General features: G+C 35.0%; 1 protein-coding gene across 1 annotated transcript in view; it reads right to left on the minus strand.

The window, feature by feature from the left end:
• LOC149539185 (hydrolase family protein / HAD-superfamily protein) overlaps window positions 1–25,154 on the minus strand; it is a 193,216-nt gene extending 168,062 nt beyond the window's left edge. The window contains exons 1-2 of the mRNA XM_089800509.1: window positions 24,798–25,154; window positions 24,600–24,712 (exon numbers count right to left, since the gene is read on the minus strand). Of these exons, the coding sequence (XP_089656635.1) occupies window positions 24,600–24,712; window positions 24,798–24,889 (205 nt within the window). The 5' untranslated portion in view covers window positions 24,890–25,154. The remainder of the gene's footprint in view (window positions 1–24,599; window positions 24,713–24,797) is intronic.
• Window positions 25,155–26,931: the final 1,777 nt, after the last annotated feature.

Here is a 26,931-nt window from a genome sequence, read left to right on the forward strand (position 1 = left end):
TTTTGGGCGAGGAGACTACACTAGAATCTCTTGTGTTTTGAAAACCTTGATGTTTCATGGTGCATATTTTCTAAATTGAATAGAAGAAACAAGTTTTCTCAAACTTTGTGTAGAGAATCTTGTAGTTAATTGGTGTATTCTTATGTTGCACTAATTGATCTTTCTTAATTTAAGCTTACATTTCTCTTACGTAGATCATTTGAGCTTTTGGTTTAGTTTCTCAAAGACTTTGAGCTTCAAGAAAAGAAATAGTTATGACCGGATAGTGGCTGCAAATTACCAAAGGCCCATTTGGCAACGGGAATACAAGTGGAATAGGCATATGTATAGTCTTAAAATTTTGAATTCTCTGTTTGGATGCACCAAATCGAAATTGGAATAGGAATAAAATTGGAATATGTATTTCCAATTTTTGCCCAAAAATGAGCATTTTCTATCACACCTAAATAGGTGGAATTGGAATACATATTCCTATTCCAATTTTTTTAATTTTATAAAACATAAAATTTTGAGTCCGTGAATTCCGCATCAAATTTTGGGTGAACCAAACGAGAATAAGAATACATAATCCCATTTTCTATTCAAGAATAAGTATTCCTATTCCCATTTTTATATTCCCGCACCTAAACGGGCCCTAAGAGTTAAAGACTTTGTGCTTTAATTTGAAGTATTTTATTTAAAAGTTTAAAGATAACTAATAAGAAACTTTGTGCCTTGCTAATTATTCTAGTTGAATCATAAATTCGAACTGATTGTAGGAAACTTTGGGTTCTTGTTGTCATTTCACCACAATATTATATTTATTTGTTGTCTTAGGAATTGTTCTTATGTCAACCACTAAGCCATCAATATTATCATAGCAACAAGTGATTTTTGTAGAGTTTGAAGTTGTGATTGTCTATTAAACATTCCTTAAAAAAGAGGAATTGATTGAGAGTATCACCCCTTTTGTAATTTCAGTTAAGATCCTATTGAAGCCACCTATGGTAAGATGAGAGGGAAACCTATGGCTGAGAGCTTCCCCTATTGCTGAGAGGAGAGAGAAATTTCACAAAACATTGCCTAAAATCATAGTTTTGCAAGTTGTAGTTCTAATGACTTACAAAACTTTTAGCAAACAGTTGTCAGTCACTAGTACTTGTCGATCGAAGGTGCGTCCCATTATTCTCCATCCTAACTTTAGCCCTTTCTCTAACATTAGGTTCAGTCACGAAACAGCACCAAAATGTTTACTCCATACAGGGTATCTAGTTTTATGCACAAAGTAAATAGAGATTCAACAAGAACATGAATAAAAATTAATTCAGCATCAACACATTCCATATAATATTGGTAGAAAGATGTACCCTTTTATTCCATGTCATATCTATACCAAAAGTAATCCATTCTCAATGCCAATTTACATATATAAAGAACTAGACAGTTGGTTGTGCATGCCAACTGTCGGTCACTACAACTTCCTACAATTGCCTAAGAACCATTTGTAATTATATTGCCATAACAACCTAAAGTATAAAGTATTATTATTAATGACTAGACTATGGCTGACATATATGAAATATTAATTTGCACGCCTATCCTCCAAAATTGTGTTAATTTGAAAAAAAAAAAAAAAAAAAAAAGGAAAATAATGTTGGTATATGGTCAATATATCATCCATCTAGAACTGAAGAAGAGAAAAAAGTTACAGCTCTATTTTGGAACTGTCAAATAAGGAGTTATACCATGATATGGAAAAGAGGATAATCAAGTTCGAGGAAAATACAAGACAAAAGAAGAGGCAGGAGCTAACAAAGGACCAGCAAAAGGATTTGCAAAACTTAGAGATTGAGTTGGAAGAGTTAAGGTACCTATCAGAGGAATATGATTTATGAAACCATGATCAAGCAAAAAAAATTGAAATGTACAGCAAAGGAATTAAAAGAAGGAACATTAAAATCCCTTGGCAAAAATACTTTTCAATGAGATCTTCCAAGAGTTACAGAGAGTAGAGATAGATCAATGGGATGATGATACAAAGGATGAGCGGGATTGAGCTATTGAGTTCTGTTACCGTGAAGAAGGGGAAAGCATTGAAGATTACAATGCAGAAAGTGAAGAGTTGGAAGAGTGCAATCAGAAAAACTGCAGACTGTCACAAAAGGAGGGCCAAAATGTTGAGGCAATGTAAGTCATCCACATTGGAGAGGAAGTTACAACAAAGAGGGAAATCTTCGGGAGCCCCATATGTGATGAAGATATATTGCTTTTAAATAATACAAGTTGTCAGAAGCAGCTAAATGAATGTCTAAAGGATCTCATAACTGATGAAATAGAATGGAAGATCATCACTTTCCAGATTAAGCAAGAGGAGAGATATATTAAAAGAATTTGGTTTTTTGGACCACATCACTGTGAGCTAAGAAATGAAGACCACCTCATAAAATATGAAATTGGAAAGCATGACCAAATGGCATAATGCAGAGAGGGATTTATGGGAAATTTTTATTCCCTTGACTCTTCCTTTTTTTTATTCATGCGCAGGTGTGGTGGGAGCTATAATAGTTATGCTATGAGCAATGATGATCTTCAATGCAGTAGGACTATTAAGCCTTCAAGGATCTGGAAGAGGAGCAAGAGAACCAATTGGCAAAGGATGAGGATAGTTAATTCAACAAGAGCCTGAAAGTGGAAGAAGATAAATATGATAATTTGTGGGGCGATCTAATTTGCTGGAAGGGAACACCATGACAAAAAGATGGTTCTATCATCTATAGAAAACTCTTTCTTGGATGTTTGATGCAGTAACATCCTAGGATAAAAGGCAGTCTTGCATCACAAAAAAATTGAATGAGTGGTTTGTTAAGATTCCTAATGTTTTAATTTGTTGAAGTTTGTTTTCATGTATATAACTTTAAACTGGGCAGTTGAAATTTAAATAGAAGAGGAGAATGATGCAAAACAACTCCTCAAACTCAGGGGACAAGACAAACTGATTCCTTGGAACTTGGAGCCAATTCAATGTTTCTCCTATCTTACTGGGGCAATTTGTAACTGTTCAGACTTTTAGCGCATAGCTGTTTATCTATGTACTATATTGGAGTCCGTATAAGATTAGGAGTTTAGCAGTAGAGTTGTCATGCCAAAGAATTTGGCCTACAACATAGGTAACACTCAGGCTTAGGGAACCGTCTGGTGATCGAGTGGAGCTGAAACTTGCATAAAAACCTTCTTATATGTAAACACCGGGAAATTTTTTATGTTTCACTTCTCTTTAAAACTGTCCTATCTAGCTAAAGAATTATAAGTATAATTATGTCCTCCATGAACTGCTGTGTTTTCTTAGTGAATATGTGATCCATTTAGTGATTCTGTGAGGCGCTGCATCATTTCTATTATATGATCTATAGAGGTAATAAAAGTAGGAAGTCTATAGTATAACCTTGATCAGGTTTAGATTATTTTAGGTGGATAAGGCATTATATGGAACTCCCATCATCGATGATAGTAAGATACTATCTGAAGTGTCACAAACTACATTGCATTTATCCCAAGCATTAAGAAATTCCCAATTATCTTGAACATTGTATTTTTCAAAATTGAGTGGACAACTAACAAGTCTCTGTGCCACTTCTGTCTACATGAATCAAATATGCCGCATAATTTGAGTTAACGAAGTCAACAGCCTCTGAGCCATTTCTGTCCACAGAAATTCCATATGGGATATCTTGAAACAAGTAAGATGAGAGAGAAGGAAAGAAACAGTTATCATTAGAGAATGACACAGAAGCACAAGGAATAAGAAAAAGATAGGTCAAAGTTTAAAGGTTTCTTTGAATTCAAAGATTTTTTTTCTTTTTATAAGTTTTTCTAATTCATTTAATTTTTTTTCAAGGGGCCACAAATGCCTCAACGAAGTTCAAAAAGTCAAGCCATTTGAGCAGCCACATCTGCAAAAGGGCATATTAAGCTAATTCTATAGGCTTTTCCAAAGGAGAATAAATGGCATATTGTATGTAGGATAAGTTCTTTTATTGCAAAAAAGTCTATAGAAGTCTTCCCAACCAACAACGCATGCTGGATGAAAGCAGTTTAAAAGTAGCACAGTTTTGAATCTTTTGATTTAAAAAGTTGAAAACAAACTGTGTCCCTCAAAGTAGTTTGTCATGGTGCAGAATATTTTTTTTCTGTGCTGAATCTTGTGGGAGGCAGAGATGCATTAAGAAGTATATAATGATGTCTGCAGAAAAATGAAATAAATGTCAATGCTGAAGGAAAATCTAAGTGCTTTGCTGATAAAGTTTCCGCTTAACCAAAAATCTATCTTACAGCTCTTTCATTGATGCAAATAGCAAACTAATCACAATCCTCTATCCAAAATAACAATGCCAAATGATAAATAATGTCAAGAAGAAGATATGAAATCAGATACAGAAAACTGAGTTTTCTCAGTTGAACTTCACAAAAAGAAATGATCTGTTAACTCATAAAAGATAAATCTGATTACACACAAAAGCAAACATCCCAATCTGAAATACAATCGCAACAGTGTTTAAATACTGATCTACAACAAGAAGAATGCACATATATTATTTTTCCAAAACAATCTTCTTTCCCTTTTTTCTCAGGAAGAAATCCCTGCACACCAAAAAAATTAAAAATCACACATAAAGCTGCTGCCACACATTGACCTTCTCCTCCCAAAAACTATGCACTCTCTTCTGCCCCTCCAAAAAAAACCAAGAAAAATTATTTGCCTCCTCAATTACTATGCAGCCCCCTCAAAAAAATGCAACCTGCAACAAATTAATTAAAATGACCCTCTGCCCTCTTCATGCATTACTGAACAGCAGCAATGCCTGTTTACCAATATTAGACTATTCTTGCAATGTGGCCATTCAATGCCTATGACTAAAGAAGGGGAGTTTGAACTTTTAGCATCAGACACCCATGGTAGATTGAAATGTTTCATGAGTGAAACTCATGAAGTTATGCCTAATTTGTCTCAATATGCTTTTTCTGTTTCCTCTGCCATTTGATGTCTCTTTTATATTTTATTTTTCCTCTCTTTCTCCCTCTTTTCATCTGATCCAATTCCCAACAATATGCACTAGGACACTCTAAAAACTCATATGCTCCAAAGTGATCTTCTTCAATAAAATAATCAAATTTGGACATTAACTCTTTCCTTGAGACTGCTGCAACAATTTGTCCATCATTTCCCCCACAACAAGCTGTCCTTTACTCATGTCTTTCGAAAGACACTGTTTTGCTGAAAAAAATTCCTCTTTGGCATCCACGTTATTGTTAGAAACAAAACCACGAAATTCTTCTTTCCCATCACGCAACAAGCTATTAATTTCAAAACTCTTAACTTCAATTATCTCTTTCTTAGATAGGAGATCATCCATCAATCCATCCTTCACCAATACATTTTTATCTTCATTTATAACTTCATCTTTCAATTGATTATTTTCTGCAAGAGTTCCTCCTATACCAACGCTATTATCCTTAAATGAATCAGCTTCAACAATGTTCCCACAAAAGTCAATTTTACCTCTTTTTCCTTCTCTACTGGAACTGTCATTCTGCCCTTTTGAAACACAATCAACACTACTACAACTTGCCTGAGCAATCCATAGTTTTCATCTTTATCATTTGTGACTAACTCTTTTAACTCCATTAACCAAGGATTTACCACTTTTCTTAAACACTTTTTCATCATTTTTATTCAAGGGTTCCAACTTGTGTCAAACTTCATCCTTCAACAAAGTGTATGTGTTTGCATGACCATCGTACATTGTCTTCCTGTTATATTACCATGGTCTTCCCAATAACATATGACAAACATTCATTGACATAATAAAAAAAACGACTTCATCATTGTAATCTACTATCTTAAATTTAACTAATGATGTTCACTCACCAAATCTTTTTGATCATCTTGCAACGAAGCAATCTGATATGGATGTGGATGCCTTCTTCTTTCTAATCGTAATTTTCTTACCATTTCTTCTAAAACAAGATTGTTTGTACTTCCACCATCAATAATGACATTGCATACCTTGTCTCAACACTTGCATCTTGTTCTAGACAGGTTCTTTCTTTGAACTGGTTATGAAGTTTTTAGAAAATGCATTCTGCTGGTGTGAAGAAAATATCCACTATGTTGATCTTTGACATCACATATATATCGAAACACATTCACCATTTTTGTAGTGCCTTTAAGGAACCCGCAATCTGGGATCTTCATATCTAACTATGAGTATTATTAAAACATGTCTATGGTAGACACCACAACCGAAAAGCTCTAGTAGACACGAATACAATATATGGAGGCATAGGTGATGCACGATAACGATAACAATTCTAAAACATTTCAAACTAATACAACTGGCAGATGTAAAACCACCTTCTTTGTGTTGCGTTTCTTTTCTTTACTCGGACGTCTCACATTTAAAAATGATGTCAATCACTGATGATGGACTTTGTCTCCGTAGTCCTCATAGGCTGGAACCTTACTGCAGTCCCCTTGTTGCAATGTCTTTGCTAACTCTTTTTCTTCTTATGCATATGTTGTTGGAGTGATCTTCAAAGACATCAGGAAATCGCTTGACATCCTCCTATATACTCTTTTCCCTGTCAATTTATGTGGTTTTCTTCTTCCCCCAGCGGTTTGAACAACTTCTCTTTTGATTCTCCTATTATGTGTTGATCTACCTTCAAGCTATTAGGCATTGTAGAAGGAATTTGGCTCTAATACCATGTTTAGTTTTGAAGGATCGCTGCAAATGTACTAAGCACTGCTAATTTTGGTATGTGTTTTTCGATTTGCAACAATCTCTTATTTATATTGATAATACTGATACATCAAGAGGAGACATGTCCCTTCATGGGACATGAAGGGACATGTCTATTCATTAAAATGATAAAAACATAATTATAGATATAATGTCTCACATATATAATTTATTATTTTATTAACTACACACAAATATATATATATATATATATATATGTATATATATATATGTATATATATATATATATATATATATATATATATATGTATCACATATATGTAACTTCACTTCCTTCAGTCTCAAAGTTTATCCAACTGAAGCTGCCAAACATCAACACCTATGAACCTCCAAATGATGTTGGGAAGGTAATATGCATTCAATGTGAAAAAGTAATTTTTGGAGGCATAAACCGCTTCAAATATCACTTTGCAGGCATAAAGAAACATGATTCAACTGCTTGTGGCAAGGCAATTGAAGAAATTAAAAGATTCATTAATGCCCTACCTACAGTTGGTGAAGAGAAAATTTGAATAGGGAGAGGTGAAAATTAGCTATGAAAGCAGCCATAGCTGAATCTCAAGGAGTCACTATTGATGTTCAAGAAGAAGAATAAGCACTCAAGAACATAGTGGGATCTTTTTCATGGCCCACGAATCTGCAAACAAAGTGTCTCTTTTACCGCTTCCACTCCCTCTTCTACAACACAAAGTTCTTCATCACCATCAGCATCAGGGTTAGGGAGCTATTTTGTGCCCAGGAACACAACTGGAGCACAACCATCATTAGAGGGCATTGGATGGAACAAGGAGGTGCATGAGCAAACTAATATTGCATGTGTTGAGTTATGATTTTTCAACAATCTCCAAATGAATGTGGCTGAAATTCCCTATTGGCTGAATCTGGTGACCGCATTGACAGTTTCGGGTAGAGGGTACAAAGCCCCTTCTCGCAAGGATTTGTGTGGAAGGTTAGTATACTAAGTCTATAAATAATTGAAATCTAATTGAGTTCATTTTTATATTTTAAAAATTTTATTGTTATTTCCTATTTTTTACTAACACTTGATTTCACTTTAATTTTGTAGGTTGCTTGACAATACAGTTGATAGAGCAAGAGCAATGGTAGAAGAGAAAAAAAAGAGTGGAAGAAATATGGCTACACCATTTTATCTAATGGGTGGACAGATTGAAGAAGTAGAACCATTATCAATTTCTTGATTGCTTGCAAAGATGATATGGTGTTTTGGAAATTTATTGATGCCTTTAATAAAGTGAAAATGCACACACATTGGCATTAATGTTGGAGAATGTTGTCATGGAGGTGGGAATAGAGAATGTCGTGCAAATCATCACAGATAATGCGGTAGCATATGTGGCAATGGGCATAGTATTATTCAATTTAGCTTTGATGTAAAATATGGAAAGCTTGCAACTAATTATTGATTTTTTAATAATATGTTAGGTCGAATCCTCCAAGAAAGGCACCTCACACTTTTTTGGTCACTTTGTGTAGCACATGTCCTTGACCTTCTTTTGGAGGACATAGGAAAACTTGAATGAGTGAGTCCAATTGTGGAAGATGTAAGGAAAATCACCAAGCTTATTTATAATCACCCATGGGTTCTACGTTTGATGAGAAAGATCACTAAAGACAAAGATTTGGTGAGACCCTTTGTCACAAGGTTTGCAACGGTGTCTTTGACGTGCAAAGTTTTAGCGACACAATATTATCTTTGAAACAAATGTTTGTGTATTGATTGTGTTACTTCACCTTACTCAAAGAAGGTTGAACGGGAGGTTGCGGCACAGATAGTCTTTGATGAAAGTTTTTTTAAAAGATTCTGAAGGTAACTTCAAGAATTAAAACATTAATTTTTAAGTTGATTCAACTTTCATTATTAATTTGTAACTTACTATTTTAGTAACTGTTTGTATTTTTCAAATTTTAACTGTAGATGTCTGAGCCCCTGGTTAGAGTCCTGCACATAGTTGATGGGCAACAATCCCCAATAGCATGTCTTTATGAGGTCGTGGATAGGGCCAAAGCATCTGTTAGAAAACTCCACCATGGGGACAAGCTCAATTTGATCCCATTTAAGAAATAAACGATAGGAGGTGGAACAATATGCTCAACCAACCCATTCATGCAGCAAGCTACTTTCTCAACCCCCATTACAGGTGCTGTGATTCTCCATGAGGTTTTACTAAGACTTCATTTTACTTTATTTATTAAGGTTGTGTAATAAGACTTGATTTCACTTTCTATTTGTTTTAGGCATGATGATTCCTATTCAGATCCTAATGGAAAGATCATGGAGGGTCTCTCTAGTTGCATTGAAAGGATGATATCCAATATTGCAGAGAGAGACCTTATTGTGAGTGAACAAGTATATGTGGAATCAAGGGGTAATTTGTTCTCTTCTATCTAGCAAAGAGAGCAAGAGGCACTTAAACCCTAAGTAAACCGTAAAAGTTTAAACTTCAAAACATTGCAAATTGATAAGTTATTTTTTTAATTATCTTTTTTCATTGCTTTATAACTTATTATATTTTGTTTTGTAGATGACCAGTGGCCAACTTGAGGTGGCAATACCCCGAATATAAAGCAATTTTCTCTCAAAGACTTGTGTCAACCTTGTAGCGCATCCCATTTTGAATGCAATTGGTGCTTATTTGAGTCCATCCACACAGAAAAGAAACAAATTGACTCAAAAACGGCTCAATGACCTTGTCTATGTGCAGTATAATCTTAAGTTGCACATGAAAAAGGCACAGTGTTCAATACTTGGCCCACTCCATCTGGATGATATAGATCCTTATTTTCTGATTAGATAGCACAGGAGCCAAGTACATTGTTTTCAAAGGATGAGATTGTTAGAAAGTAAAGTCCACCAATGAATCACTTAGGTATTAAAACAACTCTCAATATCCTTATTAATTCCAAAGCATGTAAACAGTAGATGCAACAACCATAGAAAGATCACCATACACAATAACACCAGATATGTTAACCAGGGAACCCTTGATCAAAGGGAAAACCCTAGTGGTGATGGTACCCACAAAATGATGTACTAATATGTAAGTTCCTTATATGAGGATGGACCCTTAGGAGTCAATGAAATACATTCATTACATATCAATCCTTGTTTGGAGACTTTGAATCCCTGTTAGGAGATTCCAGCCCCATTAGGAGTTGTTAGGGAAGACAGAAGGACCCACTGTCCTAACAACTTCAAGACAAGACCACTGAACTCACTATCCAACTGGCCTTAGTACTAACCTTCTCAGAATAATACAACTATACAACCATCCAACAGCAACTTCTTGCCAAATACAATCACTTTGTTTGCTCATTGTGCGTTACTATACCAAACACTTCTCTGATCAAAAGATATTTGCTATTAGGTTCACTAGATCTCACATACAAGTTCGCATACTAGCATTACACAAAAAACCACTCTACCACAAGGAAAAGATCTTTCCTTTATACCAAGTCCTAGAATAAGTTATTGAGTCGGCCTTAAGGCTTTCCCAATTTACAATAATAATATAGGACCAACTTAAGATGTTAGATTTACAGGTTGCATTATATCTTTACACTTTTCAAAATTACACACAATTGTCAACTCACAATCTTCATAACTCTTTACTCGATGCTCATTTGTATGTCCATGTTTGACCACCACATCTTCATTATGTTTTCTACCTCTATCCAAGTCCACATGACTAGATTCCATTTCTGTTATGAGCTACAATTCAAACAATAGTAATTGCTACAAAGGAACTTTGTCTGAACGTTGCCTTTACTAAATCTTCAATAACCCTATAATGTCTTCATATTTCCATGCGCAATCTTAACTGTAGCATCAAAACACTATGTAGAACATTAGCCCAAGCCCACACAAGCTCAACTTTATTCCTTGAACCATACAAAATCAAACTCTATTTGTTGTACTATCAATCTTCATAGAATAACCACTATGTTGACATCAATGACAAACTTTTTTCATGAATGCAACACGCAACCTTTGTATCATGTCTCCAACAATGCTAGGATACTCCCCCGTAGGAATACCATTAGCACTCATGCTTAACAATCTCCCCCTTTGGCATTGATGGCAACTGAGATGAAAAACATCTATGTTCCATGAATACCAAGTACGTCTTAGTTACACTGCTCCTCCATTCATGTTGTCCATGAATGTCCACTGTATTGTAACCAATATGCACAAGGAAGGTGTTAATCTCCCCATACATCAGCATCTTTTCAAATCCTCTTCATCAATCATTTCCAAATCCTCTTAATCAATCAACTCTTTCTCTCTCCCATTGACATCAATTGCTACATATTTTTCATGTGTTGCTCTCCCCCAATACATAAGGATGTTTTTCTATATCTCTCCCTTATTGATAAGGATGTTTTTCGTGCGTTATTCTCTCCCCCATTGACATCAATGACAAAAGTATCATTATGTCAATTCTTTTCTTAAGATCTGCAATAAACTCAATTGTCCAAAGACACTGTTAAATGCTTGTTACCAAAAGTCCTTCATGACTCAGCTCAAACACAGATATTCCCCCATAGAGGAAGCATCAAGCATTTCATCCAGATAATATAGTGCTCTCTTACCACTAATTGATGCAATCTCTGCATCAACTACTCAAAAGTAGGCTGCAACATAACCCCAAGCATACCTCTCAAGTACTCAAATGTATCCTTCGGCAAAGGTTTAGTATATATCTCTACTATCTATTCCTGTTAACTAACATACTCCAATCTGATCTCCTTCTCTACAACTTTCTCTCCCAAAAAGTGATACTTAATAGATACATGTTTTTTCTTTGTAGGAACACTCAAATCGGTGTGCACAATCTCCAACTTCACAGATGTAAATTTCTTGCTTGGAAATGAACTTTTCTTTTGTTTTGCCATCACACATTCCTTACGCACCATGTTAGCAGGTTTCACAATTTTAGGCAAATCTCTAACCATGAATGTCGTACTAACTCTCACAATATTGTCAAAGTTGATATGACAAAATCTCTTAAGCCATAACCAACTATCATCCACTTTAGCAACTAAGCATGTCATCTAAATAGGATTCAACTGAAATACATTACCTCTTGTCCATGTACCAATACCAATCAGCATGCCATCTTTATCTTTGATAATGCAGGACTTCTCTATAAATTGCAACTGATATCCCTTTTCCACTAGCTGTCCAACACTTAAAAGATTATGTTTCAAACCATCAACAAAGTAAACATCATCAGTATTAGTCTTTCAATCAAGCATAAAAGATCCTTTCCTTTTATATGACATACTGCATTATTTCCAACTCTAACAATTCCTCCATCATAACTATTGAATTCAACAAACTTATTCATATCTCTAGTCATATGACGGGAACAACCACTACCAATAATTCAGTCAAATTTCTTCTTTTCAACTTGTGACACTAATACTTTTTCTTCTCTAACTTCTTCTTTTTCAGGGCTTTCTTTCTTAATAGCAACAAATCATATTTCATCATCACTATCACTCAAGATTTCTTCATTTAAATCATCCTCATCATTTGCAAAAAGACATTCCTTAGGCTTTCTTGATTTGAAGTGTTTTCTAGTCTTTCTTACTCTCTTAGGACACTTAGAAGAATAATGACCATATTCATTACAAGTCCAACACTTAAAGATTATGTTTACCTTTAGGTTCTCTCTTCATAGACAGGGCAACTCCTTCCTCAATCTTTTTTTCTTCTTCCACTCTTGTTCAGCTGCTGCTAGCATAATCTCCACTAGTGTTTGCACTTCTTGATAACATAGGCTGAACACTCGATGCACTGAAAGCAGTTTCAGCATTAGGTGATTCTCCACTCTGTCTCATCCATATTTCTGTTGACTACAATCTCCCAAGAAGAGTCTCTCTTGTAAATTTCAGTGATAGGAGAATAACTTGTTTAATCATTTGTGCTATATGTTTATATGCAGGTGTCAAAGTCTTCAATATCTTTCATATGATCTCATCTTCAGATTTTCTCCTCCACATGTCTTGATTCCTACAACAATTTCTGCTTTTCTTCCAAAATAACTTCTAATAGATTCATCTTCCATCATTTTAGCATCTTGATATAAGTATATCCAATTTTGTAGTCTAACCTTCTAAGTATGATTACCACCTTCAAATGTACTTTGCAAAGTAGTCCAAATTTCATAAGCAAGTCTTAAAGATTTTACCTGAGTGAATTCAATTTCTGGAAGAGCTGATAATAGTACTTCTCTAGCAAATATATTTAGCATGAATACATCTTTGTGAGCTTCATCACAAGTTTCAAGATCCTTTTCTTCAATCACAATCTTTTTCTTTGCAATAATCAATTAATAACCCGGACCCATACATAACAAATGTGCCTTCATCTTTTTTTGCCAACTATCATAGTTAACTCTATAAAACTTTGGAATTTCTTTTCTGAATTGTGTCATAAATTTCCTTAAGTTGTTAAGTTTTTCCTTCAAGGACCTAACACTCGGATACCAATTGTTAGAAAGTAAGTCCACCAAGATAACTGAAAGGATGGGGGGGAAACAGTTATGCAATTAAAACAACTCTTAATACCCTTAACGATTCCAAAGCATGTAAATAGTAGATGCAACAACTATAGAAAGATCACCATACACAATAACACTAGATATGTTAACTAGGAATACCCTTTTGATTAGAGGGAAAACCCAAGTGGAGATGGCACTCACAAAATCATGTACTAATATATAAGTTCCCTGTAAGAGTATGGACCTTGTTAACAGTTAATAAAATACGTTCAGCACATAGTAGTCCTTGTTAAGAGACTTTGAATCCCCATTAGGAGATTCCAACCCTGTTAGGAGTATTATCCTGCATTTTGTCACCACAAAATGTAGGTAACAATACAAAAAAAATTCAACTTAGTTTCGCATTTCTTTGAGATTAATTCATTATTTAATTGGCTGACATTGATCAATCAATCGACCCCAATCGGTATAATGAACACTTTTACTGAAGGCTTTCGTCAAGTTTTTTTCGTTTTTATTTTTCTTAAGCCTATTCTTGATTTTTGAAACCTTCAACATCTTTTTCCTCATTTTTAGTATGTGTTTGTTGTTTTTTACTCTTTTAGTTTTACTCGAACCCTTGCTTTTGGTTTTCCCTTCGATTCGGTATATCTTAGGGCTTAATCGAACTTGGCAGTCAAATTATATGACCATTTTAGTGCCCAAAAAGTGGAGTCTCTAGATGCAATTGCATACTTTAAAATATCATGTTATATTTTAATGTTAACATTCACTTTTTGAAATATACCATAATTTCACTTTATGTTATGTTTTTAAGCTACTTTATTACTTAAGTGACTATAAAGCACTTTATGTTATATTTTCATGTTGAGTTGTTTTTTAAAATTTTTCACTAACTTTATTAACTATATAGTTTGATTTTTTTTGAGTTACTTTATGTTTTTTGAAATTGATTTATTTTTTGAGTTACTTTATGTTTCAATTCAAAATCTAAATTAATGTTACTTTTTTAATGATGTTGCACATAATATATTAATCTATATAGTGTAAATATTATTTTTGGCCCAATTAAGTGATATTTCCTCAAAAATCAATTAGAGATGTGCTTAATTGATCACTTAAATTGTGCAAATACATGTATTCCATCCCATTTACATGTTTACATGCGAATGCCATTAGAGAATGTGATTTTGCACTAGAGAGGTATTTTGAACTTCTTAAAACATGTAAATGTATTGTTTTTAAAACATGCATTTGGCCTCCAAGAGTGCGATTTACATCAAAAGGCCTCAAGACATGAAAATGCATTGTTTTTAAAACATGCAAAGAGCCTTGGAGAGTGTGATTTTTCAGTACTTACATTGTTTTGACGAATTTTAAAACATGTAATGAGTCCTAGAGAGTGTGATTTACCTCTTGACTTAAAAAGCATGCATTTTAAAACATGCAAAAGCACTCCAAGAGTGTGATTTGCATAGAAGACCAAATCCCTTATATTTTAATACATGTAAAGGTCTTCTTAGAGTGCGTTTGGGCTTTCGATCACATGTTATTGCTTCTTGAGACAACGAATTTACAAAAGAGGTCAAAACGTTCATGTCCTTGGCCTCGGAGAACATGTTTTTGCTAAGATTGTTCAGATTTGACCTATCCATGGCATGAAATTAATGCATTAAGGAGCATTTTTCATCCTTGTGCCTTCTAAGGCCTTAGGCGTTGCATTCTAATCCCAAAAAGGATTCATTTCATGGCATTTTGAGTCTATGTTTTAGGAAAAAATGCCCAGATTTGATGATTTGGAGATCACATTTTGCACTAGAGAGGAGTCGTTTTGACCTTTGAATCCATGCTCTTGCATTTGATGATCACGTTTTTACATTCCAATGCCAAAAACGATTCATGTTATGGCATGTTGAGACCACGTTTTTAGCAAAAAAGGTCCCAATACTTAGTATTTTCAAAAAATGTCTTGCATATTGGGGATTAAAGGGCACATTTTTGGCATATCCTTGCTAAAATGCCTCATTGATTGCTCATTAATAGCCATCATTTGCAATTTTTGAGGAAGTCAATATAGTTGGTTGAAGATTCGAATTTGGAGGAGAAACATTCTTCAAACCTATTAATCTTCCACTTTTGGCTCTTTGATCACCAAGTAAGTTGAAGTTTTCAATACTTTGCTATTTCATTGCATATTTTAATTCATCCTTGTACATTTGTACAAAGAGATGCCATGTATTGTGCAAATTTTCTTTAAATAAGATGAAAAACTTCATTTTCAAGTGCTTGGAATTTCCCCAAATTCCAATTTCGAATTTGCATAGGAAAGTAACTTGGTATTTGCAATGTTTGAGTCAAAAACCTAAGGCGTGTTTTTGTTTTGTGCTTGGTTTTTGTTTGTTGTTTGATTGTTGTTTTGTTTTTCAACTTTCCACCTTTTCATGCAAGTGCATCACACCATTTCATATTCCACCAACACATGCCACTACATATTGCATTATTTTTCAATATACACAAATTCATTCATTTCATTTACATGTAATCTCATTCTCCATCTACATTTACATGTAATTACCTCCATACCCACTTACATGTGTTCCATTCTCCAAACCTAATTACATGTTTGCATCAAATCATGATTATATGTAAATCACTTTACATGTATTGCATCTAGAAAATCCGATTTTGGTAGAAGGTCATTCTTTAAATACCAAAGTCATCCTTTGCACAATACTTCATTCATCTAGCTTACATCCTTGAAGCATTCACGTAAAGCTCGTCCTTACCCATGTGCATTCCATCTTCCTAAGTTCCATTTTCTCTCACTTTGTGTACTTTCCAAATCTCATTCAAGTCATTGCATAAGTTCAATGAGTATTTAATCAATACTCTAAACCCATCATTTTTAGAGATTCATCTTTGCCAACATCCTCATGGAGTCCATATCTTCCGACGATGTATTCACCCTTTGGAATTTTCAAGTTGTAAGACAAGATATGCCCTCATCTACGAAATCCAAAGGAAAGATTAAGTAACAATATGACAAAGAGTTAGCCCATGCGACTGCATCTCAGGTTTCATCACCTCTGGATCAAGATTCTAACACAGAGATTGGACACATTGACATTGCTGATTTCTTACAAAGGGTTGAAACTCCTTCAAATAAAGAAATGAGACACATCAAAAGAAGTAATATTCATTTGGTGCCCACTTTCCCTATGGCTGCCATAGAACTAGAATTCATCTTAAGATGTGCTTGGCATTTTAGTCCTAAGTCCAAAACAATCAAGGATGCAAATGGCAACGTCATCATCAACCTAGATCCCGAGGTTATTGAACAGATCTTTCGAGTTCCTCAAAACACAGAATGTGTAGATTTGTCAAAAGAAACATCATTGGAGTTATGGAATGAGAAGAAGGCAGATTATCAAAAGTATATAAATGCATATTGGTTGGAAGTCAAAAGAAATAATTTTTCAAGATGGCCCAAGACCATTCACAGATCTAACTTCAAGCCAAAGTGCGAAGATCTAATAACTCTTCTTAGTAGAGTATGTGGTCTCAGAGTCTAGTAACATTGAACTGTGGATGTACAAGTTCATGTCTCAAATCTTTGATAATGATGAACCCATTTTCTAGGGAGAGCTTTTCAGTACAACACTATGCAAGCAATTGCTCAATGTGGGAACATTAGCACCATTTTACATGAACTCTTACCTAGTTTACATTGTTGTGTCTACAGGATCCTTCTCGAGACTTTCCACCAAAGAGGATTGGCTTCAAGTTCCAATTTGGAGCTATTACAATCAAATCGCATTGACACGAAGCAAGTACTACTATAGGAGGTCCAAGATGCATTGTTTGGATATTTCAAGTGTCAGTTTAATAAATAGCTGGTAATCAAGAGAGTATTAGATGAAGTTTGGCATAGGGTAAATCAATTTGGGCTATCTTTTTGCAATTTCCAACTTTCATTTATTTGAGAGTTGCCTATTTCAAAGGAGAACCATATACTCTCTCAAGATATGCTATTGATAAAATCATTTTGATGGAATTGGCAAGACATCTCATAGAGGTACAAACATACCAAAATACTCAACACAAGCCAGGATTTGCTATCACTACAGCCAAGCCCTTGGTAATTGGACAGTATATGATCAATTCAGTCTACAAGGCGAAAAATATGGACACAGAACTTCAACTTATCACATTGAAGAATTTCAACTCTTGGCATGATTTTGATTACCAAGGAATGCACTCAAAGATCAAAAGAGCATTCAACCATGCTCATCATATACAGGACATATGGATCGATTTGCGCATGGAGCTAGATCTCATGAAGATGGATTATTACAGGCTCACGCTACAACAAATCATTGATCTTAACATGATTGAGAGCCCACCCAATTTTCATGTTAAAGGTGATGGCAATATTCTTGATCCAAAATATCATCAGGTTGATTTTGACAAATGGTGCCCTTTTCCCATACATTGGCAGAACAAAGCAGGTCTTTCAATCTTTGATAGATTTCAGTCTATCTTGGAAAATACCAATAAATGGTTAAAGATCAAAGGTCTCAAGAGGGTGCATCCCAAACTCGAAGTAGATTGTGGTAGTTTTGGACTAGTTGGAAGGACATATCTGATGGAAATTTCAAGCAAAGATGGTGCATCTTCCTCTATTCCAATTAAATCTCTCAAGTTTTGAAGTTGAAAGGCAAAAAGGGATCTAAATCACCTCAAGAATCCTCTCAAGCACCTGTGCAAGCTCAAGAATTTGAGGAGGAATCTGGAGAAGAACTTGATGAGGAGGATGAAGAGGAAGAAGGAGAGGATATGATAATTTCTCCTCTAGTCTGACAAACACTCAAGGTCCATCCATTCAGGAAACAACTTTTTGTGATGATATAGACAATGACATGGATTCATTCTCCACAATTGTTACATCTACCAACCTTGTTTCAAAGGTGAAGATGTCAACATTCCCTATCTCTTCGGTGGCTCCTCCTGTTCTCACAGCTGAGCAATATGAAATTTTGGGAAATGTGTTTGAAGATTTCCAAACTCTCATAGAGGGTCAAGTTTCCCAACGTGATACTTCAATGGTTGGTTTTGATTTGTTTAAGACAAAATCTTCTCATCAGGCACCTACGAATTCAACCATGCCCACTGAAGCATGCACGGTTACAACGGAAATACAATCAAGATCAATGTTTGTAGTGGCCACAATCCCCATTTCTACAGATGAGGGTTTCAACTTGCCTGCATAGTTAGGTAAGATCACTATGAAAAGAAGAAAGATTCTCGTACCTCCAGACAATCTTCCTATCAAAGAAAAAGTCTAAATCTTTGAAGGGCAAGATTGTTTCAAGGATTGTGTTAGATTCTGAAAAGACTAAGTATGCAGAGATTGTTGAACCTTTGGTAAATAAACCAGCTAGAGAACTTAACCGTTCAGATTGCAAGTTCACCAAAATTGAGCTTGGTAAGCAATCATGGCCGGGTTGTCTACGGGATGCTCAAAATGCACTTGCTAATGCATCAAAAACAAATCATGAGTTGTTAGAGAAAAATAATCAACTCAATCAGGAGGTTGCTCGCCTAAATGAGGTCATTCAACGACAGTCTTCACAACATGCAGTCACTACATCTCAAACAGCTCGGAAAAAATGAATAATTGAAGCGGCAAAGACTTGGTTTGGAGAAGTTGTCTCTGAAGGAGTCCAGGCTATCAAAGATGCAGTCAAAGTTCTTAAACGTATCAAAGGTATTGAAGAGATGTTGCATGACCTGATTACATCTTTGAATCAAGAAGCTGACACCCTGAAAGAAATTTTGTGTGACTAGGATGTAATCGTCAGTTCTGACTTGAATGGCATGGTTGCATGTGGAGTTGTTCCATCTTGTGAAATGTTCTATAAATGTCAAGGACTCGTGGATTACAAGGAAGAGACACTAAGGAAACTTATAATAAAGTTGCAAGCAGCCTTAGAAGATTGTCAATCGATTGAAACGAAGACCATGTGTAATCTGCAACAAATGTGATGTCAAGTTCTCACTAAACATGACAACTTGGTCACAATGGAGGAGAGGACTTCTGAATATACAGTCAGAGTTAATGCTGATTTAGATTCTGAAGAGTTTGGATCACGCACAATGAATAGGTTCGCTTTGTACAAATCATTAGCAAAGCACCTACAGGATTCTTTTGCGGCAAATTGCAAAGTTGTAAAATCAGCATATGCTGATAAAGTCAGAATAGAAGTTATATCAAAGACAATAGAAATCTCAGATCTTCTTACAATGTGTGATGTCATCATCAAGTTCAAGGCACTTAAGAACAATCTTTAGGGTTGTTTCAACCTTTTCCGTTTTCTTCTTTCTTCCCTTTTTCATGTTTATAGATTGGAGAGGATGTATTGCATGAAATTGTGTATTTACATGTCCTTATGACATGTAATCCAATAATTTCTCTCATTTAATTAGAAAAGGTCAAAGTTGGTTGAGTTGCTCCCACTTTTTCCTCCACTTTTTTCTCCACTCCTTTGCCTATATAAAGGAGTGCCCTCTAATTGTAAAAAGCATCTTTATTTTGCATGCAAGAAAGCTCTGAAGAAACTGTTCAAGCATAACTTTAACTATGTAGTACTATTTTGGATGAAAAGTGAATACAAAGGAACAATTGGAGTTGAACTTTGATTGAGTGCAACTGTGATTAGTGCAAATTGGAAGCTTTGATTTTGATTTGTGTTTGTCTTCTTTGATTCATGCTATTGTTGTTTGATCTAAATAATTGAGTATAAAAGGGTTAAGAAACAGTCGGATTCGAAGCTTTCACTAGAAGCGACTGTTGTAATTCATAGACTAGAAGCTTTGACTGTAGCTTGTATTACTTTCTTAATTCATAAAAATAGTTAGAATTCTTTACTTTTGGACGTCTTTGAGCCCCAATAGTAAAGGCTACTCTTATAGAATAGATTAAGACCCAACTTGAACCAAACCGATATGTTGTCAACTAGCCTTTGAGTTAGCATCGATTTATTGATATCACTATTTCCAACTTTAGATAGAAGTGTAGTTAGAGATTTCATCTTGCCCATTACTCACTCTTCAAGTAAGTGGTTTCACTTTTGAAAGTTAAGAGAAAAGAATATCGGTAATACCCCTTTCAGAATCTCTGAACTTCTTGCTTACCTTGAGTTGATCCAAGGAACAGTGAGAAGGGGGAGCCTTCCCTTTAAGGTAGGAGATACTCTGTCTCATACGCTATGGCTGGTCATCCTATTTTGTAACTGGAGTTGCACAAAACTTTAGGTTGCAAAATATCCACCCAACAAGGAGTTGTGTCAACCCTATTAGGAGTTGTTAAGGAAGACAAAAGGACCCACTGTTCAAATAGCTTCAGGGCAAGACCACCGAACTGACTGTCCAACTAGCTTTAGTACTATCCTTTACAGAATAATACAAGTATACAATTGTCCAACAGCAACTTCTTGCCAAATACAGTCACTTTGTTCACTCAATGTGCCTTACTACACCAAACACTTCTCTAATCAAAAGATATTCGCTATCAGGTTCATTGGATTTCACATACAAGTTTGCATACTCGCATTACACAAAAAACCACACTCTACCACAAGGAAAACATCTTTCCTTTATACCAAGTCCTAGAATAAGTTATTGAGTCGACCTTGAGGCTTTCCCAATTTACAATAATAATATAGAACCAACTTAAGATGTTAAATTTACATGTTACATTATATCTTTACACTTTTCACAATTACACACAACTGTCAACTCACAATCTTCATAACTCTTTACTCGATGCTCATCTGTATGTGCGCGTTTGTTTACCACATTTTCATCGTGTCTTCTACCTCTATCCAACTCTGCATGACTAGATTCCATCTTTGTTAGGAGATACAATTCAAACAACAGGAACTCTGTCTTAACGTCGCCTTTACTAAATCTAAAATAACTCTATATTGTATTCATATTTTCGTACACGATCTTAACTGTAGCATCAAAACACTCTATACAACATAATCCCAGGTCCGCACAAGTTCAACTTTATTCCTTGAACCTCACGAAACCAAACTCCGTCTATTGTATTGCCAGCCTTCACAAAATAACCAATATGTTGACATCAATGACAAACTCTATCATGAATGCAACACACAACCTCTGTATCATGTCTCCAACAATGCTAAGATACTCCCCCATAGGAATACCATCAACATTCATGCATAACAGAGATCGCTAATTTGAAAAGGCGGGCCATGGAGGAGGGGGTTGGAATGGGTTTCACAATGGATGACATTGAGGACGAGGATGATGAGGATTCAAACAAGGAGTCATTACCAGTGCCACACATAGGAGGAGATACTTCCAGGACAAAGAGCGAGTCAGTAGGGATGTTGAGAGAGTAGGCACAGCCACAGACTTCACAGTCACACCCACTCCCAGTGCAAGGCTCCTCTTCTTGGCCTAGATCCCCTCTCTTTTCTGCTAGTAGAGCTGGGAAGAGGAAGATGTGAGTGTATTGTTGTTCATGTATTTTCTATTTACCATTAGTTTGACAGAAACTATTTACTATTTTGCTTCCCGCCATCAGCATTCCGCATGAGAATGTGATTTTGTACCCACTATACATTTATATATATCTAAACTTTGCTTGTTTCTTTTGTGTTCCCTTTAATTAACTCATTACATGCATCTTCTCATTGAATTTTGCAAAAGAAATGTATTTTTTTTTAAATTTAAGTGGTTCTTTAGGTTCTCGAGTTTTTTTGGAAAACTGGCCGAATTTTTCCCGAATTTGTTTTTTGGGGGCTTGGCAAGTTGTTGCCGAGTGAGAGTTTTCCAATTGTTATTAATAAAGGACAAACTGCTGCCTGGGACGTGTTCTTCCTGTTCATGACTTAAGATTTGATATCCTAAGGAGATCTTAGTTTTTTTGAATAAAAGAAATAATGATAAAGAAAGAAAAATACAAGCCCAGAATCTATTACTAAGAAAAATATGGGAAAGTTATATGCCAGCATCCTTTGAAAGATGGAAGAGTGAGAAGTTTGTGTGAGTCTGCATAAAGTGTGAAGCATCTGTAATAATTAATGTATGACATGAAAGAAGAAAGATGTGAACACACTGCAGTGAGTCATCTCTGTCGTTTATAGTATCTGTACTTCAAGGAAAAGAACAACCAAGATCAATATTTGAATATTTAATAAACCAATCAAAAGACAAGAAAGGTTTTATAAATAAGAAGAGGTAGATACATCCGCAAGAAGGATTGAGAAAGTGCAAAGAAAACAAACAAGGAGATGTTTCAAATGGAACAAAAAAAATCTTGTATTTTCCTGCTTTCTGTTTGCATGAAGAGGTCAAAATGAAAAATAATTTGGCGGTGCATTCCTATTTTTTGTGCATGAAATTTCTTTTGAAATGCTTAAAGAATGAATTTTTGTATTGGTTCGGATCTCATTCTACATAACTACAGAATCTTCCAGTCTCAATACTTTTTCCCAATACAAGGATCCTTCACTACCCTTATTGAAAATAAAACATACTTTCTAGGGCTAATTCTGCCTCGAGATATCAAAATTGTGGAGTTTGGAGAAGAGATTTTAGAGGCTGAAAAATAACATAAGGAGCATGTCATGATTTGTAGATTTATAAGTATTGACAAAGTATGTTGAATTAAATGCTTGGATTTTGAAGCAGTTGAAACTCATGTAAGTGGAAGTTCTCATTTGCCTTTGTGTGAAGGTCTTCTTCCTAACAACCTCTAACTCTACCAAAGATGGTATATGTTACACAAGGTAGGGCCATGGTTTTGGGGCAAAGCTTCCCTTTGCATGAAACCATGGTATCATGATTTTGATCCTTCACTGAATCTTTTTCTATCACTCCGGTTTGGCTTTCTTTACCAAATCTCCCATCACAATTCTAGTGACCACCTTACCTATTTCTACAGTAACTCTCTTTGGAATCCTTAAAAAAATTTCCCAGCTCTTTTAACATTTTATCTTTTTAGCCATTTACTACCTCGAATGAAAAGGCCTAAAGCTAAGAAATACCAAAGACAAATCAGCGGACCTGCTGTGGACACTTTGTTACTTCCAAATTCCAAGTACATTGTCCTTACAACCCACAAGTCCACAGCCCACTTACCCTAACCAGGGTTTGCATTCATAAAATGTTCAGGTAGGAAAGTAGCCTTGGGGTAAAAGTTGTCAGGATTAAGCATCCTCCACCTCTCAGGTGCTGTTGTGGCTTCAAGGTGCTTGTATGCTTGTGTCCTTTGTGAGTTCTCTTGCCTTAAATTTTTGCTAGCAAGCATAAAAGAATGGTCAGGCAAGGTAGCAAGTTAAGTAGGCTTGATCTTGTGAGCAACTCATTAGTTAAACACATTTGAGTGAGTGTAGTATTAGGAAGGGTGTCCTCTCAAGAACTTATTAGACTTCACCTCTTTGAAAGTCCTTCAAAACTACCAAGTGGATTATTCACGCTCTCTTATTCACGCTAATGAGAGATGAGTTTATGTAAATCACTTCTCATGAAATATGAATTAATGAGATTATATCAAATTACCTAGCCAAGTCCTAATGAAACATCATAATTGGCCAAAAATACCACCTACTTTTCTACATTATAGACATTGAAAACTCATAGGTTCCTCCCAAGAACAAGGCACAACTAACAACAGCTAAGTGCATAGAGAGCTTTTATTAAGACTTATGCTAACCACTAATCATAAAATATAAATCAATAAGATTATAGCAAATTACTTAGCCAAATCCTAAGGAAACATCATAATTGGAGAGAGAAAATATCACCTACTAGTCAACATTTTAGACATTGAAAACTCATAGGTTCCTCCCAACAACATGGCACGCTAACAACAACTAAGTGCATCAAGAACTTTTATTAATGAGATTTGCACATGGGACTAAGAACTCATGGGTCCAGCCCACGAAAGTCGTCAATTAATACCTGACTACACTACACTGGGGACCTTTTCTATAAGCTTTGCAGCTGTAAATACATGGAGTAGTGTAAAAGATAAAAAACTGAGCTGGTAAGCTGAAAAATAAAATGGAAATATATAAACACCTGAAAAGCTTTCGTTTTCGACTATGTAATGGACTGCACTTCATATTCCCTAAAACTATCCAGCCGTTGATTGTTCTAAAATAAAATTGATCCGGTTGGAAAATTCAACTAAACGAAGAATAGAATTACTGTAACAAGGCCATTCGCAGAAACTTACTGGGATTGGAGGGATCTTTATAGAGACGCCGCAATGCCTGGGTAGCTCCTCCAATAGCATTCCGCCCGCGAAGCACAACTCCATCAATGTCAAATGCAATGCCAAATGTGGGTCTGTTTTATCGCATAGATATGAATTTAAACCTTTGAGGATTATTTCACAAAAGAAAGATTTTTTAAAGAAGTATAAATATGGGACCTTTCGATTTTGGTTTCCAGTGAATAATAGCGCCATTGAAGATGAAAGAGAGGCCTCATGAACTGGAGTTTTCGTACAGAGGCCATTGCCATCTTGCACGCTCTTCAGCTCACACTCTACGCTAACGAAATTGGAGATTTCCGACGGTTTATACCCGCCAAAGAGATACTGTTTTGAGGCTCGTTTCGTAATTATATGTAAGAAATCAATCCCATAAACTGCATATGTGGTGTTGAAAGAATTTTCCTGTATGGTCGTTGATCTGAGTGATAATCTAGATTTCATCTCAGCCTTTAGGCTATTCGCTTCCTAATGAATGTTTTCAAGCTCTTTTCATGTCGATCATTTTCTAGTTTGAAAGTTGATCAAATTTATTTATGGTTTTCAAAGCTGATTTGCTCAAACAAAATATTAGGTTATCCATATTTTCATTTTAATTATTATTACAAACATTATCGTAGGTTGTCTCCTTAATGATGGAGGGGCATTCTATTCTCTATTACTCTTTTGTTATATCATACATTATAGCTAGTACTTGCTTGTTAGGTGTTTAGTAGTATAATGTGATAATGTGAAATTATTACAAAAGACATGAGTTTAATGTGATTGTTTCCTTTATATTGTATTCATTTTTATTCTACATTTACAAATATAAAGTAATATTTTTTCATTGGTGAGTCTTAATGATTGAAGAGAATAGATATTAATTCTCTGAAGAAATTCGAATTGTGAGGCAATTGATTGTGTTGAATGGGGGAGGTCAGTGAAGAGCAATCTTACCTACAAGGAAAGATGGTGTACCCCCATTGCTGATAACCCAAATTATAAGGGTATTTGGAACCCACAATAGATTCCCAACCTAGAGTACTTTGAGTTAGAGAGACCCAATTTGGAACCAATAGATGTTATTGGCATCGAAATATGGATGATGCAATATGGAATTGCATCAATTGAGAAGGTTGTACAGGAGTACAGTGAGAAAACGTGGAAGGGGATATTTAGCATTGGAAAAGAAAAACTGATGGAGAAAGATATTGAAGATACCTTACTAGGGAAGCTCGCTATTTATCAGGTATCTTATGCTTATTTAAGGCTTACATTGTAGCTTACTTCGTATTCTTTCACTGTGCATTCATCACTTGTTGTTTGTTTGAGGGGGGTTTTGCTGAGAACAAGTTCCAAAATTTCTCATTGCACTTTTCCATATTTTTGTACAAATGAGATAGGAGTTCCTCTCCAAAGGAGATCTAGGTGTGAGATAATAAAGCATGTCAATTTACTTGTGGATGTGTTGTTAATAATTTAAATTTTGTCATGTCTAAATATTTTATTTGTACAATTTACCTTCTTTTATTTTATTTTATTAATTAATTTAAATTACAGTATCAATTGTGAATATTTATTTCGTGCTTTTACATCCATTCAATAATTCATTTATTTTATGGATAAGAGGCCCAAGCCAAGATTAATTAATTATAATTGTTCGTACATTTGTTTATTTTATTTTATTTTTTGATCGGTAAAAGGTCGAAGCCATATAATTATATTATTTTTAAAAAAAATTACATGGACTTCATTCAAATGGGCACTGGTAGAAAAGAACAGAGAAGAAAACCTCTAGTCTTGCCTGGTAGTTTTGTCCTATACACTTTTACAAAGTTGAAAGGGGCATACCCTGATTTACAAAATTTAGGAAGATCTTGCTTCTTACCTTAATTTATTTTAATGCATGATTTTATAAATGCCTTGGTTGCATTTATACTTAGAAATGCATTCCTTTCCATCATTCTCCAAATTATTTATGAGGATATTTGATGTCTTGATATAGTGTTGCTTGGATTGGTAGTTCTTTCCATTTGGATTCTTTAGTCTTAAGGAGTTTGTTGTTATCTTCGTGTTCCATGTATTATATCACAATCTTCAAGCACATTTAAACCATTAGTCTTATTAGGAAATCAAAGTTAAATTGCAGATCACTCTCTATCCTAAAATTGTAATCTTGTTTGGATCTTTAATCTTCAATCAATAAGAGATTAGTGAGTGTCAATGAATATGGTAGTTTGAGGCTTATTAAATGGGTGTTTCAGTATATCATAGAATCCCAAAAGAGGGGAGAGGTATTTGTGTTGATCCT

Source organism: Cupressus sempervirens, chromosome 9 (assembly GCF_028749045.1).
Source record: "Cupressus sempervirens isolate cs-2001-9-10 chromosome 9, ASM2874904v1, whole genome shotgun sequence".
Lineage (NCBI taxonomy): Eukaryota > Viridiplantae > Streptophyta > Pinopsida > Cupressales > Cupressaceae > Cupressus > Cupressus sempervirens.